Source organism: Aythya ferina (assembly GCF_964211825.1).
Source record: "Aythya ferina genome assembly, chromosome: 24".
Taxonomy (NCBI): Eukaryota; Metazoa; Chordata; class Aves; order Anseriformes; family Anatidae; genus Aythya; species Aythya ferina.
The window spans coordinates 678,569-698,815 of NC_140322.1; the positions used below are offsets into that span (position 1 = coordinate 678,569).

Sequence of the window (20,247 nt, forward strand, 5' to 3'; positions counted from 1 at the left end):
CGTGCAGGCGAGGCAATGCTTTGCTGTTCGGGGTGTTTTACACTTTTGGCTGGATGTGCTGGGCTCACGGCTCCCTTCGTTCCCCGGTACCCGGCCGGGGGCCGCTCCGGGTGCCCGGGGAGGCCCCGCTCGGGCCCCGCTGCCGGGAAATGGCCGCGGCCGCCCCTCGCTGGGGCGGAGCCGCCTCAGGGTTCCGGGGCGGTGCGGGGAAAATGGCGGCCACCAAGCGGGTGCTGTATGTGGGTGCGTGGGGCTCTGGGGGTCCTGTGTGAGGTGGTTTGGGGCTGCGGGGGTCCTGTGGGGGCATTGGGGGCGTCTCGGCTCTAACGCGGTGCCGACCGCAGGGGGGCTGGCGGAGGAGGTGGACGAGAAGGTGCTGCACGCCGCCTTCATCCCCTTCGGCGACATCACCGACATCCAGATCCCGCTGGACTACGAGACCGGTGCGTGCCGGGGCTCGGGGCTCGGGGGGGGGGCGTCCCGCAGGCTGGGCGGCCGCCCCCTGAGCGCTGTGTGTCCGCAGAGAAGCACCGCGGCTTCGCCTTCGTGGAGTTCGAGCTGGCGGAGGTGAGAGGAGAGGGGGCGGCAGAGCCGGGGTCATGTCCTCCTCCCGCGGGGTCCGGGGCTGGGTGCTGCTGTCATGGCAGGCCCGGGGTCCCCTCTGTCCCCCTACAGCTCCCGGGTTTCCCTTGGGCTGAGGCGCGGCAGCTCCCTGTGGGTTTCTGCTTGGTGGGCACCACGCGGTGCTGTTCATTTGCGGTCCCGTAATCTGCCTAAGATCTCCCCCACAGAGGCTTTTCTCCCCTCCCGAATATTGGTGTCACTGGGCAAGGGTCTTACCCAAGCGGGTGTGATGGGTTGGTCAGGGAGAAAACCCCCTCAGGTGCTTCCAGACCCTGCCTCAGATACGGCCCCTGCGAGGTCCGTGGGTTCTCACAGCCGGGGGCATACAGGGCATAGAAAAACAGCCCTGTGGCGATGTTCTGCAGGGGCACGTGTGTGCCGAGGCTTTCCTTTAGAGGGAAGAAGAAGTGGCTGTAACGATTCCCTTCTGCTTTTCCTGTAGGATGCTGCAGCAGCCATCGACAACATGGTACGGAGCCTGCTCCCGCACCACCCGGCGCTGGTCTCCCCACGGCTGACAGAGCCCAGGGCAGCTCTCTGTGGATGTGAGCAGGGCGATGCTCCCGGCGTGGGCCCTGCGTGCCACGGGCCGGGCTCCCTGCTGCTCAGGATCAGGCCCAGCACCATCGTGCCCTTCCCTGCTCCACCTCTGCCTGCGGTCTCGGTGTAGATCCCAAGCTGTGGGGCCCTCGCTCCGATGCTCGGAAGCGGGAAGAGAAAGCAAGCGGTTTTCTTCTGGCCTCTGCAGGGATTTGAGGGCCCTGGTGAGTTTTTACCTTGTGGTGGGCTTTGTTCTCCTTTTGTCCTCTGCAGAATGAGTCTGAGCTCTTCGGCAGGACAATTCGTGTGAACTTGGCCAAGCCAATGCGAATTAAAGAAGGATCATCCAGGCCAGGTGAGTTGGTGCCCTGGCAAGGAGGAATCCCCAGGGACGTTCAGAGTCTGGTGCGTCAGCCTTTCTGCTTTCCCAGCACCCTGCCTCCCATCCAGGCATTGGGGCAGCCTGAGCAGCATCCTGATAACCAAAAATATCCCCTGGTCCCTCGGGCAGATGTGCTGTTGGCTGTGCTTCCAGCTGCCCTCACACTCTCTAACAGAGCACATGAAATGCATGCACACATGCCGGGCTGGACATCATTACCAGGATGTCTGGTCACGTCCGAAACATGCAGGAGGCCCAGGCTGTGCCCAGCAATGCCTGCGTGGGGTGGTTGGCAGTGAGAAGCCATCAGGCTTGCCTTACCTGGAGGAATTGCTGGCTCGGTCCCTTATTTCTTCATGTGGCGGGGTACTTCCCACTGCCCTGGTTGGCCGTGCCAGCTGCATGCTCCTGTGCCCTGGCTGCGATCCCGCTGCTGCCAGAGCCACACCAAACCCTGACCCATGTGTCACACGCGGCCGTGGGTTTTGTCACCCTGCACCAACTATTTCCTCGTCTGTCACAGTCTGGTCGGATGACGAATGGCTGAAGAAGTTCTCGGGGAAGACTCTGGAGGAGAACACGGAGGAAGGAGGAACGGAGGCACCCAAACAAGAGGCACAGGAGGTAGGAGGAATGGCTGGAGCCATCTGTGCCCTCTGTGTGTCACGGGTCTGGGGAATCGCCACATCCAGCTGGGTCCTGCCCAAAGTGGGAGCCAGGAGGAGCAATTGGTGGCCCCAGGCAGCCCCCATGTTTCCAAAAAACTTACACAGGCTTCTGACCGGCCCTGCAGCAGCCCCTGGGGCTCACTGCTGCTGCCTGTGTTGCCTCCGGGGAGTTTCGGAGCTAGTGCTGCCTGCACCATCAGTGCTGGCTGGGGATGAGGGGCTGGGCTGGCTGTCGGGTGGCAGAGCTGCAGGGCACCACCGCTCGTCTTTTCTTCCCCTACCCAGGGTGAGCCTCCTGCAAAGAAGGCCCGGGCCAACCCCCAGGTCTACATGGACATCAAGATCGGGAACAAACCCGCCGGGCGGATCCAGATCCTCCTGCGCTCCGACGTGGTGCCCATGACCGTAGGTGAGGAGCGGGTCGGCCACTCGGGTGCCGAGGCTGTGGTGCTGTGCTCACCTCTGCCCCTTGTCCCGAACAGAAAACTTCCGCTGCCTCTGCACCCACGAGAAAGGCTTCGGCTTCAAGGGGAGCAGCTTCCACCGCATCATCCCCCAGTTCATGTGCCAGGCCGGGGACTTCACCAACCACAACGGCACCGGAGGCAAATCCATCTACGGGAAGAAGTTTGATGATGAAAACTTCATTCTCAAGCACACGGGGCCGGGTAGGGACAGCTCGTGCTGGCTGTGCAGTGAAGGTCTGCGGTGGCCAAACGCCTCCACCACGGCCAGGCTGTCGTCTGCCTCTGGCGTTCAGCAGGCAGAAGTGCAGCGCTCTCTGTCCGTGCACCGTTAATTTCCACTATTGTATCGTGGAGAGTTTCAAAGCTGCTTTCCTGTTGGATTTTAGAGGAGGGCTGTCGCAGTGTAACTACAAGCGTTAGACAAGTAGCAAAAAGCAAGCAGGCTTAGCTCCAGACAGCTTTCCTACTGCCACAACTGAAAAGAGATTAATGCTCTCTATCACTTTCCACTGATGCTTGCAGACCCTCTTAAAACTGGCAGGGTTTTGCAGGGCCTGGGAATGGGTTTTGGTTAAGAATTGGCCCACGTGCAGAGCGTGTTGCTCCCACCCCGGCTGTAACGTTGTGCTTTGTGATCACAGGGCTGCTGTCGATGGCAAACTCTGGCCCGAACACCAACGGCTCCCAGTTCTTCATCACGTGCGATAAAACAGACTGGCTGGACGGGAAGCACGTGGTGTTCGGCGAGGTGACGGAGGGCATGGACGTGGTGCGGCAGATCGAGGTTGGTTTCCCAGCAGGGTGATGCCCGCTCCCTGCCCGCAGCCTCGCGTCTCAATTCCCATCCCGTTAATTCCTGCTCTCCTCCTCCTGAAGGCTCAGGGCACCAAGGACGGGAAGCCGAAGCAGAAGGTGATCATCTCCGACTGCGGGGAGTGCGTGTGACCCCGGCGCTGGGGGAGGCTGGGGGTCCTGGCCCCTGGCCCCTGTGCTTCTCCCCAAATTTCCCTGCGAGGCTCGGCACCAAGTGCCCACGGACGGCGCTGCGGGGAGCCCAGAGCAACACGCCCGCCCCGGCTGAATCGCGCCTGTGCCGCCCGGCGCTCCCCACGGGGCAGGGTCAGCCTGCCATCGGCTTTGTGAAGACTGTTTGACAAAAATAAAAGCTAGTTTTAAAAATACCGAGGGCCTGCCCCAGCTGGTGAATTCTCACCGCGTGAGGATGGGCGTTGCTTTCGAAATGTTTGCCCTCATCTCGAATCTGGTGCCTAAATCTGAACTGCTGGGCAGGCTGCCTGTGCTGGGGCGAGAAGAGCGGAGCTGATCCCATCGCTGCTGCGTTCGGAGCCAGGACCAGTGCCCAGCAGCCTGCCCCCACAGCAGCGGGGGGAGATGGGTCCCTGCTGCCACCCGGCCCCGTGGCCAGCACCGTCCTGTCCCGGGGGCATTTCCTAGAGTGGGAGAACAAGGACTGGAAAAGAAGCACCAGGAAGGGGGTGATTTGGGTATATTGGGCTTCCTCTTTTTTTTTTTTTCTTTCCTTTGCCTGTGGCTAAACCAGGCCCGTTATTTGTTTAGTGATGCAAGGTCCCTCAGGTACTTGAGCTGAGGAACAGGCCAGGCCGTTTCCTTTGGAAGACAGCAAATAAATAACCGTGCAAATAGCGACGTGTGGCTGTGGGCCCCTTGCAAGCCCGCGACAAGCAGCCGCCGACGAAGGCAGGGAGACGCAGCCCGGCCCCAGCCCGTGTCTCAGCACCTCCACGGGGCTTCGTTTCAAGCAAATAGGTACAATTTTAGCTGATTGTGAGTATTTTTTCATTGCGAAATCCTGCCTGCAGAACAGAGCGCTGCTGTGCCGTGACATTTATTAAAAAACAAACAGCAAGAGAAACTACGTGTTTATTTTCCAGACTAGGCGTTTATTTTATAACAGTGTCGTAGCTCAATATGGATTTTTTTTTCCCCCGTTGGCTGAGTTTTGTGAACTTTAAGTAAACAGGAGCGGGTTAGTCAGCCAGCTACTGGGTTGGCTGACGCTGTTTTCGTTTAGGGACGTGGAGGCGCTGGTTAGAGCTGGGTTAGCTGAATGTGCACGGGCACAGAGCTGCCTCCCCTGCCCTCGCCCCCCCAGCCCAATCTGCCCCCACCAGCACCGGAGGCTGCAGCGCCCGAGGAAAACACATCCGCCAGGGCCAGACACGTCACCAGCCACAAATCCTCTTTCTCTCCTATATATATATACTTCTATATATGCATGTATGGCAGGGATGGCTCTCATTAAGTGTGGTAAGAGAATAAAAGTTTTATATTATTTACATCCACGTCCGGGAAGGGGAAGGGAGGGGAGGGAGGTGGTGGGGTATCAGTATCGTTACCGATGGGCTCTGCTGCGATCCAGCCCCGGGAGCAAGCCCTGCACGTGGAGCAAGCCCCCCGCACACGCAGAAGGTGTCGGGGCCGGGTCAGTGGCAGCCGCACGACTTCACCACCATGTTGCGGTGCTTCTTGAGGATCACGTTGTTGTTGCTGTCGTAGTAGAGGACCGAGGTGGCGCTGAGCTTGGTGGGCGCGCAGCACGCCTTGGGCACGGCCTCGGGCTTCATCAGGTGGACCTGGGGGGAGAGGAGCCCCGAGCGCGGGTCAGGCTTCAAAGAGCCCCGGCTCTTACCTGCGAAAAGCCCGGGTGAATGGGGGGATTATTCCTAGTGCTTCGTAAAAATATTTATTCTAAGCCCTTGGCAGTCCTTGCTGCAGTTTATATTGGATCGTGGCTCATGGCACCGCGCGGGCTGGGCAGCCCCTTCATTAATTTGGGATTCCTGGCCTCTTCTCACACTCAGCTAGGCAAGCAGCCCCTCGGGGCAGCACGAGGGCTTGCAATAGGGCTGCCCCCCCTTTGGGGCTCAGCATCAACCCCGAATTCTGCACTGCACCGAGACACGGAGCCCGGGACCCCCTCAGGAGCCTGGGGCACCCCGTGCCATGCTCGCGCTGTGCCGGGAGGTTCGCGGGCTGCCGAGCGCTCGCAGCCCCCCCGGCCTCGCCCCACATGTGCGAGTCATTTACTGCGGGGCCAGCTGAGCTCTCCCAGCTCGGAAGTCCGGTGTTTTGCTGTCAAACCCTGCTATTTGCAGCGCTGGCCGGGCTGGCACGGCTCCCGGCGCGCTCGCCCTGGTCCCCAGCGCTTCCCAGAAGGGCCGGCCCCGGGCGCCAGGTGATTCACGTCCGCCCGAGCGGCTCCGTTTTGGGAAGAACCCGGGGCTGGGAGGTGAGGGGTGGGTGCCCGCAGCTGGCGGGGGGGCTCTGGCAGCTTCGTTCATGCAAAAAAAAATAAAAAATAAAACTGAACCCCGCCAGGAGACACCTTCAAAGGCTCGGCCGAGGACTCGGCACTCCCTGTAATTAACTGCGAGCACCAGAGTCGGCGTGACTCTGCCATTGGGAAATCAAACACTCACAGGTCAGGAAATTCCAGAAATTAAAGCACGGGTTGCGATGCGGGGTGGATTTGGGAAAATGGGGCATTAAAGCTTTCCTGTTCGGAATATGCTGAGCCCAGCGCTTGGGCTCTGTGCCGCAGCCTCACACCACGGGGCCTCGGCTGCAGCCTGCGCACAGGGAGGGTGCCTGGGCACGATGCTGCCCCTTCCCGGTGTCCAGGACTGGGTGCCCCCCCTGGGGCATCCCCCCTAGCTGCCAGGGGGTGCTAACCCCAGGGAAATCACCTGCTTGTGCCCCATCCTCGCTGCTTCCCATGGGTGGGAGCATGCCAGGCAGAAAACCGGGCAGTGGAGACGCCAGCGCTGCCCAACCCTCCCTGTCCTGCCTCCGAGCCGACCCTGCAGAGCCCTCCTGCTCTGAGCTCCGTGCGCACCCCCAGACGCTTTGCTGGGAGCTGCCCCCCCAGCACCCAGCCCCGGCACTGACCAGGGACTGCAGGATGGCGTGGTTGGTGGCGTTCATGCAGGAGTCCAGCGGGAAGGCGCACTCCCCCTCGCAGTAGTAGGCTGAGTACCCCTGCGGGGCGATCACCCAGTCCTGCAAGGAAAAGGGTTCGTGCTGGGGCACCGGGGGCTTGCTGAGCCCCTTCCTCCAGCACCTGCACCCCCTGTGCCACCTCCCCGGGCTTCTTTTGATTTTAGGACCACATGAAGAGTTGTTTAGGGTCACTGTGGGGTTCAGGCTGTGCCAGGTTGTTTGCCATAAGGTCCCGGCACACGGCTGCGCTGCTCCCACCGCTGCCCATCACCACGGGGGCTGGGTGGGGGCCGTGGCTCTTCCCGGGGGGAGCGGGTCCGTACCAGCCAGCCCAAGTCCTGGAAGCTGACGTAGAGCTCGTGCCGCCGGCAGACCTGGCGCCCGTCCGCGGCGTGGACATCATCTGCAGGGAAGAGGGCAGGCAGCGTCAGTGCTCGGTGCCCCCCGGCCCCACCAAACCCTGGGGGTGGCTGGAGGTGGCCGGGTGGCTGGGGTCGCTCTGAGGGAGCCTCCTTGTTGCAAAGGAGAGAGAGAGCTTCACAGCAGGCTGGAGGTTTTGCTCCACCACTGGGATGAGGGGATGCAGCCTGGGGAGGCGTCAATTGGTGCCACTCACAGCTCTGGGGTGTTCCCAAGTGCCCCAAACGCTGGGGCTCCCCTCCTGCCCCAGTGGCTCCCCAGGGCTGTGATGCCTTCCTGGGGCAGCTCCAAAATGAGGGAACGATGCAAGAAAAAGCATCATCCAGAAAGCCCCACAAAAGCAGGCTGCCCCAAGGGTGCCCCCCGGTCTGCCAATGTCCCTGCTCCTGCACACCAGTGGTCATTGTGCTCCCCCCAGGGCTGTGCCTCTGAGCTGTCAGAGGGGTTTTGGAAAGGACAAGGCGCAAAGAGAAGAGCCCTTCACGGCAGCAAGAGCAGAGCCTCGTGCTTTTGGCCAGGCCCCCTCCTACCCTCCGTGCTGGGGGCTGCCCCCCCTGCTCTTACCAAAGATCCCCGGCAGCTTGTTGGGGTGCGGGAGGTCGTTCGTCTTCTTGGGCTGCCTCCTCCTGGGCGCCCTGGCTGCCCGTGTGACTCGCACGGGGCTGCTGCTCGCCCGGAAAAATGTCACCATGAAGGGCTGCTTGGAGCGGGGCCCCCGGCGCCCCAGCAGCCCGGCCGAGCCCGGGTCGACGCTGAGCCCTGCAGGGACGGAGCAGGAGCAGGTTGCAGGGAGGCGCAGTGCAGGGGGAGCTCTGCAGCGGGGTGCTGCAGTTTCTGCAGCCCTGGTGCATGGCATGGGGGCGGCGGGGCCTCATCCTGCACGGCCACTGCCACGCCAAGGTCCTGAACAGCGATTCAGGCTCTTGGGAGAAAAGCCAAGTGAGAGGTTTTCCCTGTCACCACCGCAGCAGGACGGGGCCGTGGCACTGATCCTGCGCTGCCTTGCGCCCTCAGCATCACACCCACAGCTTTCTGCAGGAGCAGTGCCAGGAGGGTTAACCCACAGCCTCACGAGAACCCCTCCATGGAGGGAGCCCCCCAGAGCCCCCCAGCCCACACCAGGAGCCGCAGTGCCACCCAGCTCCGTGCCCCCGGCTCTCCATCGCAGCTGGGATCACAACTGCAGAGCCGAGCCCTGCTGCCACCCACCCCTCACTAACGGGCCCTGCTGTTCCTGGGGATTCGGCCCCAAACGCTGCAGCTGAGCTTACCATCATCCGTCTCCACGTAGAGCCGCAGGCCCAGGTTGTATTTCCGATCCACCAACCAGTGGTTGCTGGCGGCCGTGACATCGAAGACCAGCCAGCCCTCGGTCCCTGCGCGCAGGTCCTGGGTGTCCAGCAGGAACAAGTCGGACTCCCTGGGAAATGGGGAGAAAGAAGCTCATGAGTAATAGCACCCAAAGGCAACGTCAGCCCACGGCCAGTCACAGAAATGACTCCCCGCTGTCCGTGCCCGTGCAGATCCCGGCGCTGCAGGGTCAGGACGGTGCCCGCAGCCGTGCCGTGTGTGCCGGTGACACCCTGGCAGCTGCCCTGGGAAAAGCGAGGCGCCCTCCCCGCCCGGCCGAAACGCCGGGTGTGTCACTGCCCGGGGACGCCGTGGGAACAGACGGCTGTGGGATGGGACGGCTGTGGGATGGGATGGCTGCTGCCCTCGGCACTGCCACGGCGCTGGGAGAGGCAAGTGCCAGAGCCGGCACTGGCTGGGGGCCCCATCCCTGTCCCCATCCCCGTCCCCATCCCATCCCTATCCTCGTCCCTGTCCCCGTCCCCGTCCCGCACCTGTTGGAGTGCTCGGCTGCGATCTCGTAGATGCTGATGTGCAGGGTGCTGTTGGCGTGGCGGGTGGCACCCCGCGCCTTGTAGATGCGAAACTCGGCGGCTGTCACCGACTCGCCCGTGGGCACCTGCGTCAGGTCGAACCTGAACTCCTTCCAGTACGGCTTTGGGGAGGAGGTGTCCCGGTCCTGCTCGACTGCAGAGCAGAGGGGTCAGGGAGCCCCCAGAGCCCGCAGCCCCCCGGTCCCAGCAACCCCACGTCCCCCCAGTTCAAGGACAAATCCCACTGACCCCGTGCCCTGCCCCACTGAGCTCTGCTGCAGGTTCCCACCTCTCTGACTGACCACACAACTGCTCTGTAAAAATAAACCCTCACTTTCTACCGAGTGTCTCCTTTCTGCAGAAATCTGGTGCTTTTTGGGAAAAAAAAAACTGGTATTTTTTTTTTATGTCCGTAAAGAACAAACACACTGTGTTTCTTTACGGTAAGGCATCCCCACACAGTTTCACTAATATGTAATTATTTTCTTCAAATTGTTCTTTAAAAATGTTCCAGACTGCCATGACTGAACGTAATTAAAGTGATTAAAGCTCCTCCTGCTTCAGGCGTAAGAGAACTGTAACAAATCTGAGCTGGTGCTCACTTATACCAAACAAACACACAAATAAATAATTAAACGGACATGTTTAAATGCAAATTTTAACCAATTCCGGGGGGGGAACATCCCAAACGTACTACACCACAAAGCTGACCCCCCCCCTCTATACATGGGGGCATCTCAGTGCCTCTCTTCAAACCGAATGCTCAGATTTTAATTATGCATCCACAGACCTTTCCGTCTTTTTTTTTTTTTTTTTTCCTCCGTTTCTGCTTTGAAAACAAAACAGGACACCACATTCCCTCCAGCTACTGGGCTCACCACAAGCTATGTTTTAAAAAAAGCACGGGGCCAGGCGGCCCGGGGCGGATGCGGAGAGCGCTTCCTGCTGCCGCCGGCCGCCAGCTGCGCAGGAGGTGCCGCGGGGATGCACCGGGAGCCGGGTCTGGCCCACGCACCCCAGGGACACCGGGGACCCCTGAGCCCATCGCAGTGCCCAGGGTCTCCCCGCTGCCCTGGGTGGGCTCTGGAAGCCGCCCTGGGGCCGAGGGTGCCGGCCCCCAGCTGTCCGAGCCCCCTTGCGCTGGTGCCTTTTGTGCGGTTCCGTTCCTTGCACCGAGCCACCGCGGGCAGCTGAGTGTGCCCCAGCTGCGAGAGGTCCTGCTGAAGCATTTGCTGCCTCGTTGCTCCTGTAAAACCCTTCGAACCCCATGAAAAAACTGAGCAGTCCCTGTCATCTCCCCCCTTGCAGCTGATGAACACCTGGAGTGAGGCCCCGTGGGGCCACCAGCCCCAGGTTGGTGCCCCTCTGGCACTTTGGGTCACCCAGGTGCCTCACTGGCTGCCCACAGCCACAGCAAAGCACCAGGGCTGGGTTTCTCCGTGTTGGTGACATCCTCAGGGAACCTGGAGAACTGAACTGCATTCCCCTTGTGTTCTCCCAGGCCATCACAACGCGTGGCAGCAGTGTCTGTAGCCAGGTACGGGCAGAGCCCTCCCAAACCCAGCTCCCTTCCCGCAGGGAGCAATGAGCGATGCAGCGGGGGCTCATGAAGCCCACCCTGAGGTCTTCAAACACACTCAGCAGCTGCAATTAGAGGCTTTAACCAGAATCATTTAAATTCGCCCCACCTGATTTATGACCACGCAGCCAGGGAAGGGCAGTGGCAGTTCTCAGACAGGACCGAGGTGCTCTCTGCGGCCGTGCCACAAGGATGCAGCTCCAGGCGAGGCGTCTGCTCTGCAGCGGGGATGGGGCAGGCAAAGCCCTGCTTCGTGCCCCCTTCACCGGCTGCTGCAGCACAGCCTTGGAAGGGCAGGGCCAAAATTTGTCCTCCCTTGTGCTGACGGGGGCGTAGAGCAGCAGGGTGAGGGCGATGGGGATGGGACAATTGGCAAACAGCAGCACGGTTTGATGCTCAGTGAGGTTTAATATTGCTGTCTTGGGCAAAGCTATAAATGTGTGCAAAATGATGAACTGGCCATGGGGGAGCAGGCGCCGTGTCCCGAAAGCACCCAGTGCCCTTTGCCCAGGCAGGACGGCTGCTGCTGGTGGGGGGGCATGGGCACAGGGCCCCCCCTCAGCCCGAGCACCCGGCTATTGATTCCAGGGTGGCTCAGCCGCGCCGCCACCCCGCAATTACCTGTGGGCGGATTATCCGGATTGCGGATGGGACGCTAAAAAAACCCAGCCCAAGCTCCTGCTCTCCGTGCCCCCTCCTTCTGCCGTCACCGTCTCACCCCTTGGGGCTGCTGCGTCTTTCCCCAGCCATGAACGTCACGGCCATGCCTTGTGTACCCCCCCACCCCTAAATAATAGGAAAAGCAAATAAACCTACATAAAATGGCAGCAGGGCCGTCCAGCTCCTGCCGTGCTGAGCCCCGTTGCGTGCCCAGCCCTGCGCTCCTGCTCCCCTCCTGGCTGGCAGGCGCTGGGCGATGGGGACGCCTTTTCCTCGCTCCCCACCTTATTTTTAGCTGCACTTCTTCCCTGCAAACCTTCTGTGTGCGCGGTGTTTCTATAAACTGCGCATCAGTCGTAATTACTAGTCCTGGCTGCTCTGAATGGTCCCCATGATCATTTCAGACACTAAATTAAAAGGAAATGCCAGGATATTCAACCACATCAAGTACGCTGAATCTTAAAATAATTTTAAAGGAGATGCAAGGAAGATGCTGTCCTTCACTTGCAAGCAGGAAAAAAATAACCTCCAGAGGCTTTCCTAAGCAGGGAGAGATTTAGGAGCTCTCCCAAGCACTGCAAATGCAGCTGGGCTCCTGCTCCAGCCCGTGAACACCTCCGTCTTCCGAAGAGCCGTGGGACAAGGGCTCTGCAAAGGGCACCCCACGCCCTGCTGCATGTGCCTGGGGGGCTGCCTCGGCCCCTGCCTACACCCCCACCACTTCCCGCAGCTGTAAGCAGTCAGAGGAGTTCAGTGCCAAAGGTGGACCCCAGGGGGTTTATTTGCAGATCTCCCCCTTTAAAACACGCACTGTGGGTGCATACAGAGCACCAGCATCATGCACGGGGGCACATCCCACTGCTGCAATCTCAGCCCATGATGGCCCAGCCTGGGGCCGGGACAACTCCCAAAGCTGGGCTGGGACGAGTGGACCCGTGGCCACCAAACCCAACCGAAGGTGACCAAGGTGCCACCACCACCCATTGCCCCATGTAGCGTGGCCTGGAGGGGCTTGAGCCCCCGGTTGTGTGTCCTGCCCTGGCCGGCAGGCACAGGCACTGCCTGGCCAAACTGGGACAGGGAATTTGGCGTGTCCCCCTCCCAAGGCGTGCCGTTGGGAGCCGCGCACATGCCCGGCTCACACAGGGCTCCGCGGGCGGGAGCAGAGCGGTCCAGGTGCCTAATGGAGTGCTGACTTACCCCATTTGCATGTCCCATCAGGATAATTGTGCAAAGAATTATGCATGCAAATTAAAGTTAGCCTTCTCCCACAAAAAAAAATAATATATTATTTAATTAACATGAAGGGACTCATGAAGCCGCAGAATTCAAAGCCATTCAAATTGAAGGCTGAAACTCTGTGCCCCAGCTCTCCCTGCTGCTCCAGGAGCACCAGGAAGGGGAGCGGCGTGGGCACCCCTGGGCCAGCACCGCTCCTCCCAGGCACCCACCGGCTGTGCCTGTAGCCAAACCTGTTCATTTTAAAGCACTTTTTGGTGCTCATGTTGAGGGGAGCTGGGATCTGAGGCCCCTGCATCCACCTCCTGGCCGCCCCTGATGTGCTGAGCCCCCCCCCCGGAGTGCTACAGAGGCAGCTGGGTGCTGAGTGCCCAAAGCACCAGGGCTGCCCCATGGGGCTCTCTGGCTTCTTCACAGCCAAACACAGCAGAGGAGATGCTGGAAAGGATGGCAAGGACTTGGGAGATGCCTCTGTGGTCCTTGTTCACTCACCTTTACCTTCTCCCGAGGGGCCTGGAGGGGTGCAGGGGAGGACAGCCCCATCTGGTCCTTTGTGCCATGGCAAGGAGGTGCTCTCCTTCCCATTGCTGCCACTTGCAAACCACGGTGCAGCAGCCGAATCCGGCCGTGCTCCTTAAAGCCAGCCCCGAGCCCTGGCCACGTCTGCAGCTCCCAGGTCAGGTCAGAGCTCTGTGCCTGCAGACACCCCCCTGCCCCCAGCCTTGGCACAGATGCCCCCCAAAAGCCTCGTGCTTGTCCAGGGATGCCTGGAGAGGGGCACATGCCCACATGGACACCCCTTAAAGCAAAGAGCAGAGGCAGGGAAGAAGCCTGAAAGCCTGGGTTTGGGCATCCCGCTGGATGCCCCAGTGGGACCCCAGTTGTCCCAGTGCTCACGGCCCCGGGGGTGCCGGCTGGAAACGGCTCTGCTCTCCCTGCCACTCGCAGCTGTCTGGCAATGGGACGGTGCTGGAGCCCGGCACTGCTCCGTAACCAGCCCGACGGGATTCCAGCAGTAATTAGCAACCTTGAGGATTTTATTCTGAGCCGGGATTCGGTGTCCCACTGCGTCCCCTTTGCTGCTGCCCCCCACACGTCCCGCTCCGTGTGCACCCACTCAATGGGGGGGGGCCGAGGTGGGCGACGCCGCTCCCTCGAGCCTTCCCCGTCGGTTCGCAGCTTCGTTATGGTGGGGAGCGTGCTCGGGGGGCCGGGGGAGGCTCAGGAGGTGGCTGCCGCTTGGGGAAATCTCGGACTCCCCCCGCCAACTCCGGGCCATCCACAGCAGGGACCGAGTGAGCCCCGCACACCCCCAGCCCGCGGCCACCGGGTCCCTCGCAGCCCCCTCCCGCCGCTACGGGACCGAGCTGTGTGCGGAACGGGCTTTGTGAGCAGGGAGGCACCGGGAGAGCGCCCCGGGAGCGACGGATGCTCGCGGCCGTCGGCGCAAACGGCTCGGTGCCGCCGCCCGCCCCGACGGCCGAGCCGGGCACCCGCTGCAAGGCGCTGGGCTCCGCTCCCGGCTCCGCTCCCGGTAACGCGGCCGCCGCAGCCCCGCTCCGTGCCGGGCCGGGGGGGCTCTGCCCGGTCCGCCCCGGTGCGCCCAGCGAGTGCCGCGCGTCCCGCAGTGCGCCGCTCCCCGGGACCCCCGGCGCTGCGACCGGCAACGGTGTCCGCGCCTGGTGCGCCCCAAGCAGCCCGGCTGCTCCCGTGCGCCCCAGTGCGCCCCGGTCCCTCGGTACTCCCCGGTGCGCCCCGGTCCCTCAGTACCCTCCGGTCCCTCCGTGCGCCCCGGTGCCTCGGTGCGCCCCGGTGCCTCCGTGCGCCCCGCTCCTCCCGTCTCGGCTCCCGCCCGTGCGCTCCCCTCCTCCGCCGTCCTGCCCGTGCGCCCCGGTCCCTCCGCGCCCCCCGGGGCCGCGCTCACCCATGTTGACGAGGCTGACCACGGTGTCGGCGCGGCTGACCACGCTGCCGGGCGGGGGGCTCTGGGTGCTGAGCCCGGTGAGCACCGGCCGCGACACCGCCTCCTCCTCCTCCGCCTCCTCCTCGCCGGCCACGGCGTGGTACAGGTCGAGCATGAAAAGCGGAGCGGCGGCGGCGGGGGCGCGGGCGGCGGCGGGGGCCCGCGGGCGCGGCCGCCCGGGCAGCCCGAGCACGGCCAGGATCTCCCGCTGCACGTCCCGCCGCTCGCCGCCGCTCAGCCGCCGCTGGAGGAAGCCGGCGGCGTGGAGGCGGCGGCGGAGGACGCTGCCGCTGCCCAGCTGGCACAGCACCGCCGCCGCCCAGAGCAGCGCCAGGGCGCCCAGAGGCCCCCGGCCCGCCGCCGCCCCGCGCCCCGGTCCCATGGCACCGCCGCCGCCCCGGGCCGCCCCCCCCACCCCCCGCCCCCGCCGCCGCCCCGGTGCGGTGCGGTGCGGTGCGGTGCGGAGCGGCCCCCGCGCGGCCCCGGCCCCGGTCCCGGCCCCGGTCCGCCCCGGCGGGGCGAGGGAAAGGGACGGGCTCGCCGGCGGCACCGCCCCGGCCCCGGTGCTCCCCGCCCGGCCGCCCCCGGGGCAAAGGGCGCGCCGCTGGGCAGCCGCCCCCACGGGCACCCGGCCCTGGGATGCTCAGCGCTGCGGGTGCCCAAAGCCACGGGCACCCACCCCCAGACACCCAAGCCCATGGGCAGCGACCCCCAGACACCCAAACCCACAGGCACCATCCTCCCATGGGTGCCCAAGCCCACGGAAACCCAACCCGACACCTAAACCCATCGGCAGCTACCCCCAGAAACCCAAAACTATGGGCACCCACCCCTACAGGCACCCACCCCCAGCCACACAAGCCCACGGGCACCCAACCCCATGGACACTGCACCCCTCACCCTGTGCTCCCACCCCTGCGGGGACCGACCTCTCTTGCCGCCGTGCCTGGCACCCACCCCGTGCCCTCTCCTGGGTGCTGACCTCGCTGGGCACCCACCTCCCCGGCACCCAGCCCCACCAGCGCACACCCCACCAGGCGATCCCGCCGGCAAACGCCCACTCCAGCAGGCGGTGGGCATCCACCCACCTCACCCGCAGGCACCCACACGCCTGGCGCAGGGACACCTCAGCCCCCAGAGCCCCCCCAGTTCAGGGGCTGGCAGTGAAGCCGGTCCTTGCACCGCTCTGCAAGGGAAGCTGCGTGCAGGCGCCCTGAGGCTGCTGCGAGGTGGAGGCACGGCGGCGTGCGGGACAGCTCCCTCGCCCAGACTCAAACACTGAGACTCTGGAATAAAGTAGGAGGCAAGATTGTTTATTACCGCAAGCAATTTTAATACAAAAATGTGTCTGGTTTTTAAACAATTCATTGGTAGAGCTTCAGATTTGCCTCAATTTAAACCAATTGAGAGAATCACACAGCAACACGGTCAGAGCCGGAGGAACAATATTTAATAAATACAGGGGCTCTGCTGAGCCCTCTCCCTCCGCCCATCTCCTGGTCACTTGGTCAGTTCGATTTTATTACAAAGAAAAAGTAGCGTACAAAAGCCAGACAGGACTTGTAGCGAGTGTGCTGGTGAGACTCATTTCAAGGACAAGCAACTGTGCGTGTAAGTCCAGATTTCTTCTAGGAGCAGAGGTCACATCAATCTCAGCCTGGTTGGAAGTGGAATGACCAGTTAAATAATAAATAGGAAAAGAGATGCAGATAAATAGCAATCCTGTAAGGAACAAGGTGGTCGTCTCTTAGGCCATCAATCCAGAAGAATCCTCTAACCCGCGGGACCCACCACCGCTAAGGGATGTGTCTGTGATCCAAACCTGCAATCTTACCAGCGTGCTCTCTTCTGGACAGCGTTATCGTGAACCCCCTCCCCAAACCCATCAGCATTTTTTGTTCTTTAAAAACGAAGTTGCCGGGACAGTATTTTAAAGACAGCAGTTATAATGACCTTAGCTGTAGTGTGTGCAAATTTTATTGTCAAACTCCGCTTTCTTCAGGTAAAATCACATAGCTTTAAAAAAATGGAAACATAAGCCCCAAATCCCCTCACCTCATGTTTCTCTGCTTGAGGTATCTGTGATTTACAAAAGAGAGTTCCTTGAACACTGTAGGATTCAGGTCTTTGTTTTTAAATATAATTTACCTTGCTGAGACAGCAAGTTAAGTTTATAAAGATGCATTTAGGAAACAATCCTAAAAGATAAAGCAGGTTCACACCCTGCACCGCGCAGAAATCCTATTTATAGTTTAGTTTTTCTTTACACTTTCACATCTTGACCTTTTTTGCTTCCTTTTTTTTTTTTCTTTTTTTTTTTTTTTTCCTTCCCACATCTCAGTTTTCCAGGCCCCTCTCTGAACAGGGGTCACCAAGAGGCAATTTTTATCTACATAAATATTCACATGAAAATAGTAACTTACAAAAAAGGAAAAAAACAAATAAGGCAGCTTCCATAACACAACTTTCTTTTACACTTTTAACAATATAGTTTCTCCCATTTAGAATAAATATACATCCAATGTACGTAGTAGGGTTAAAAATTGGACACAGGTTGGGTTTTCTTTCTTTCAGGAGGGCGTGGGTACAGTATTATCTCTTGGGGCCTGGAGTTTTTGGGGTGGCAGTGGTTGTTTTCTTGGACATGGTTGGGATTTTGGAGGGTTTCGCCATGCCTCGCCGCGAGCTGCCTTGCCCGCCGGCTACGCTGCTCTCCGAAGTGTCCGAGCACGCCGACTGCGTTTCCAGCAGGTCGAAATCGGAGGCGTCGCTTCCCCGCCGGCTGCTGGCCCGGCTGCCCGCGCGGCTCCCGGCACGGCTGGTGGGACGACTGGCTGTCTTTTTGGGATCTGCGGGGGGAGCCCAAAGCCCCGTGAGCACCGGCACGCAGAACGGCAGCACCGCCCCGGCACGCATCAGTGTCCCCCCTTGCTGCAGGCTCTGCCAGCTCCCTGCGTATTTGTTATTTGCCCTCCCAAATTAAGCAGGAACAGCCCCAGCCCCCAGCTTACCTGCCCGGCTGGTTTTGGCACCCGTGGAGGCTGGCGAGGAGCTGTTGCTGGTGTCCCCTGCCAGCGAGGTCCGGCTGGAGTGGAAGGTGGGGCGCTTCAGCTTGCTGCCCGCCGCCGGGGTCACCTGCGGAGGAAGCACACGGGGAGCATCGCTGAGAGGGCACCGCGGCCACCAGCTGTACCCGGCCGAGGTCACCTCACAGGTCAGTAAAAGGACCGGGGCGTTTATGAAACATCCATCTTAATGGTCACGGAGGACTCAAGCTGGCGTTTCAGCAGCGCTTGGAAAAAGGAAAACAAAAAGCAGCCGGATCCTGAAAACAAGGACGGCAGCGGCAGTTTGGGCACTGCGGGCTGAAACAAAAGCAAAGCTGCTATCCATACAAAGGACAGCAGGGTCACCAGGGTCACCAGGGTCACCTCCCAAAGGGAGAGGGACATGGTGCAAAATATGCGGGCAGCTCAGCACGCTGCGCTGGCTCCCAGGGCACGGGCACAGCTGGACAGCGAGGCACCAGAGGAAATGGACACGCGGGAGGCTGTGGATCAGCTTCGGTCATGAGGCTTCGGTCGTGTCCTGTGCCACGTGTATGGAACGGGCTTTCCGTGACCTTTAAGATGTTGCAGATGGGGAGCAGCAGAGCGCAGCTTGGCTCCCGCGCTGCAGAACAAAGCGGGGGCTTGGAGGGGGGTACAGGGAGGGAGAGGTGCCCACATCTGTCTGGAACAAGGCTCCAGTTTCTATTGTGAACCAAAGCTCAGTTTTGGGGCAGTGTGAGGGTGCTGCAGGGAAGCACCAGCCCATGGTGTGCCCCAAACCTTGCCCCTGTCACCCCAACCTCCCCGCCGGTGTGCTGCGGTGCTGCAGGGCGGCTCTCGAGGAGCTTAAGGCAGCAGCTGGAGAGGTTCCCCTCAGCTCCCTGCGACTCTGTGATTTTGGGGAAGCTTAAAAATCTTAACATCTCATGAAACTGGAGCCACGATGGGGGAGAGGGACGCAGAAGGGGAGCCGAGCAGCGGGCTCTCCTTCGGTCTCAGTGGGAATTACAATCCATTGACACGTGATTGGAAGGGACCGTTCCCATCATCAGAGATCTCGATTCTCATCCTTGATCCTAATTCAGAAACAAGTTACAGCAGCAAGCAGGCGGTTTAGGGCAGTTCAGAAAGTCCTCCTGACCTTCTGCGGATCTAGAAGAACGCCTTTTCCGTTTGAAAGCACTTTCAAGCAAGATCAAGTTATTTTGCCATTGCCATCAGCGAATCACTAAAATCTACCCAAGTATTTCATATTCACAGGGTCAGAAAAGTCGGCAAGGAGGCTGGGATGTTCGGCAGATTGAAGTGTCGGCCCGAATTCATCCTCCTTGGAGCATCCAAGTGCAGCCAGCCCGCGTTACTGCCGGACACACCACGCGATAACACGAGCGCTCGGTGGCACGAAGGCAGCGGTTACTGTGCATGCGCTGTAGCTGATTTTCAAGTCTCAACTCGGCTGCTGAATTTCAGTTTTTGAATGCCAATCGCGGCCTATTTTGAGTGCTGAAAGGCTGTTAAAGCTTGGAAATATTCTCTTTTTTAAAAGCACAACGTGATAAATGTTAATCTTTTGGTTTGACAAGAGGTAAATGTGCATCGCAAGCCGTCTGCACGCTGTGCTTTACTCAAAGGTTGGCACTTTGCTTAATCCGAGTTAGAAACCCATGAAAAACGCTAACAGGCCTCGCGACAGCGGTGCTAAAAGCGCTGCTCTACCAAAAGGAAAGCGTTAGGCAGGCAAGGAAGCAGGACTTCTCTGTGAGCCGCACTCCAGCCTGCCGCCAGGTCCTCGGGGCTACGAGACCATACTCTACCTCGGAGCTCGAGAGCTGGAAGTCGGAATAATCGAATCCCCTCAGAGGGGTGCCCGCTTTACTGTTTATCAACCAGGGTTTGTCATAACATCGAGAGAAGTGATGTGGAGTCTGTGAAATGGAAAATCCAGAGAGGGGGGAGAGGCGGGAGTGAGTGAAAAAAAAAATGGAACAGAAAAGTATCTGGAATGAGGGGAGAACAGCACTAAAATGAAACGAGAGAACCAAACGGGAAATATATAAATTCAAAAATGAAAAAACAAACGAACAAATGATGAAATTAAACCATGCATGGCAAACGGTGTGATGGGACAGCAGAGGCCGGGCAGTCGCTGCTCCCTGCGCACTGGCCCGACTCGGGGCTGCAGCAGCTGCGATCGCCCGCCTGCAGGAGCTCTGCTCAGACGTGGTGCAGGGGAACGAGGTGGAAACCGTCCTGAGCCATCCCACCCTGCCCACCCCGCACAGCCAGCAGGGCTGTTCCTGCAGACCCCACCACAAACATCTTCCAACAGAGGCCACGACGACTGATGAGGCCCCAGCCTTCCTCCTCCTCGCACCTCCTGCAGCATCTCACCTCACCGGGAGGGGTCTGGGGGCCACCGGCTCCTAAAGGACCAAAGGGAAAGGCTTCACGCCCAAAACCCTACCTTGGCTCCGCTGGCTGGGGTTGCAGGAGATGATGGCATGGAGGCGCAGCTGTGGTTGCTCTGGCTGGCACTGGAACTGGACCGAGTTGGGGAGGCAGCCCGGGAGGATGGCTTTGATCTCCGGCCCCGCGACCGGAACGGGGTCATTCCCTGGGAGGCCCCTTCTGGCAAGATGAATTTCTCCCGAAGTTCAAGGTTGGTCCGTCCTCGCGCTGGAAGGGGAAACAGGAGAGGAGAGCTGAGGTTTGCACGGACCCGACATCGTTACTGAGGCTCTTCATGTATTTTGGGTGATAGGGGACGGTAGCAATTTGAGAGGCAATGCCT

The 20,247-nt window shown here is 60.6% G+C and overlaps 3 protein-coding genes across 5 annotated transcripts in view; 1 reads left to right on the forward strand and 2 right to left on the reverse strand.

Moving 5' to 3' along the window:
* The first annotated feature begins 155 nt into the window (after positions 1 to 155).
* On the forward strand, positions 156 to 3,862 carry PPIE (peptidylprolyl isomerase E). Of its 2 annotated transcripts, XM_084497038.1 has the most exons (10): positions 156 to 243; positions 345 to 443; positions 524 to 567; positions 1,067 to 1,093; positions 1,438 to 1,519; positions 2,070 to 2,170; positions 2,500 to 2,623; positions 2,697 to 2,882; positions 3,323 to 3,465; positions 3,558 to 3,862. In XM_084497038.1, exons 1-10 carry the CDS (start codon positions 213 to 215, stop codon positions 3,624 to 3,626), a joined length of 906 nt encoding a protein of 301 aa, XP_084353164.1. In that variant the 5' UTR covers positions 156 to 212; the 3' UTR covers positions 3,627 to 3,862. The 2 variants fall into 2 exon arrangements, with proteins under 2 accessions (XP_084353164.1, XP_084353165.1); XM_084497039.1 differs by lacking the exon at positions 524 to 567.
* Positions 3,863 to 4,159: 297 nt separating this feature from the next.
* BMP8A (bone morphogenetic protein 8a) lies at positions 4,160 to 14,833 on the reverse strand. Of its 2 annotated transcripts, none has more exons than XM_084497036.1 (7): positions 14,368 to 14,833; positions 8,927 to 9,119; positions 8,354 to 8,502; positions 7,647 to 7,841; positions 6,986 to 7,065; positions 6,612 to 6,722; positions 4,160 to 5,296 (listed from the first exon to the last, which is right to left on the reverse strand). In XM_084497036.1, exons 1-7 carry the CDS (start codon positions 14,786 to 14,788, stop codon positions 5,147 to 5,149), a joined length of 1,299 nt encoding a protein of 432 aa, XP_084353162.1. In that variant the 5' UTR covers positions 14,789 to 14,833; the 3' UTR covers positions 4,160 to 5,146. The 2 variants fall into 2 exon arrangements, with proteins under 2 accessions (XP_084353162.1, XP_084353163.1); XM_084497037.1 differs by lacking the exon at positions 14,368 to 14,833 and adding an exon at positions 10,361 to 10,831 and having other exon boundaries at positions 8,927 to 9,111.
* Positions 14,834 to 15,698: 865 nt separating this feature from the next.
* MACF1 (microtubule actin crosslinking factor 1) overlaps positions 15,699 to 20,247 on the reverse strand; it is a 136,260-nt gene continuing 131,711 nt past the window's right edge. The window contains exons 96-98 of the mRNA XM_084496861.1: positions 19,921 to 20,132; positions 17,418 to 17,541; positions 15,699 to 17,255 (exon numbers count right to left, since the gene is read on the reverse strand). Coding sequence (XP_084352987.1) covers positions 16,999 to 17,255; positions 17,418 to 17,541; positions 19,921 to 20,132 — 593 coding nt within the window. The 3' untranslated portion in view covers positions 15,699 to 16,998. The remainder of the gene's footprint in view (positions 17,256 to 17,417; positions 17,542 to 19,920; positions 20,133 to 20,247) is intronic.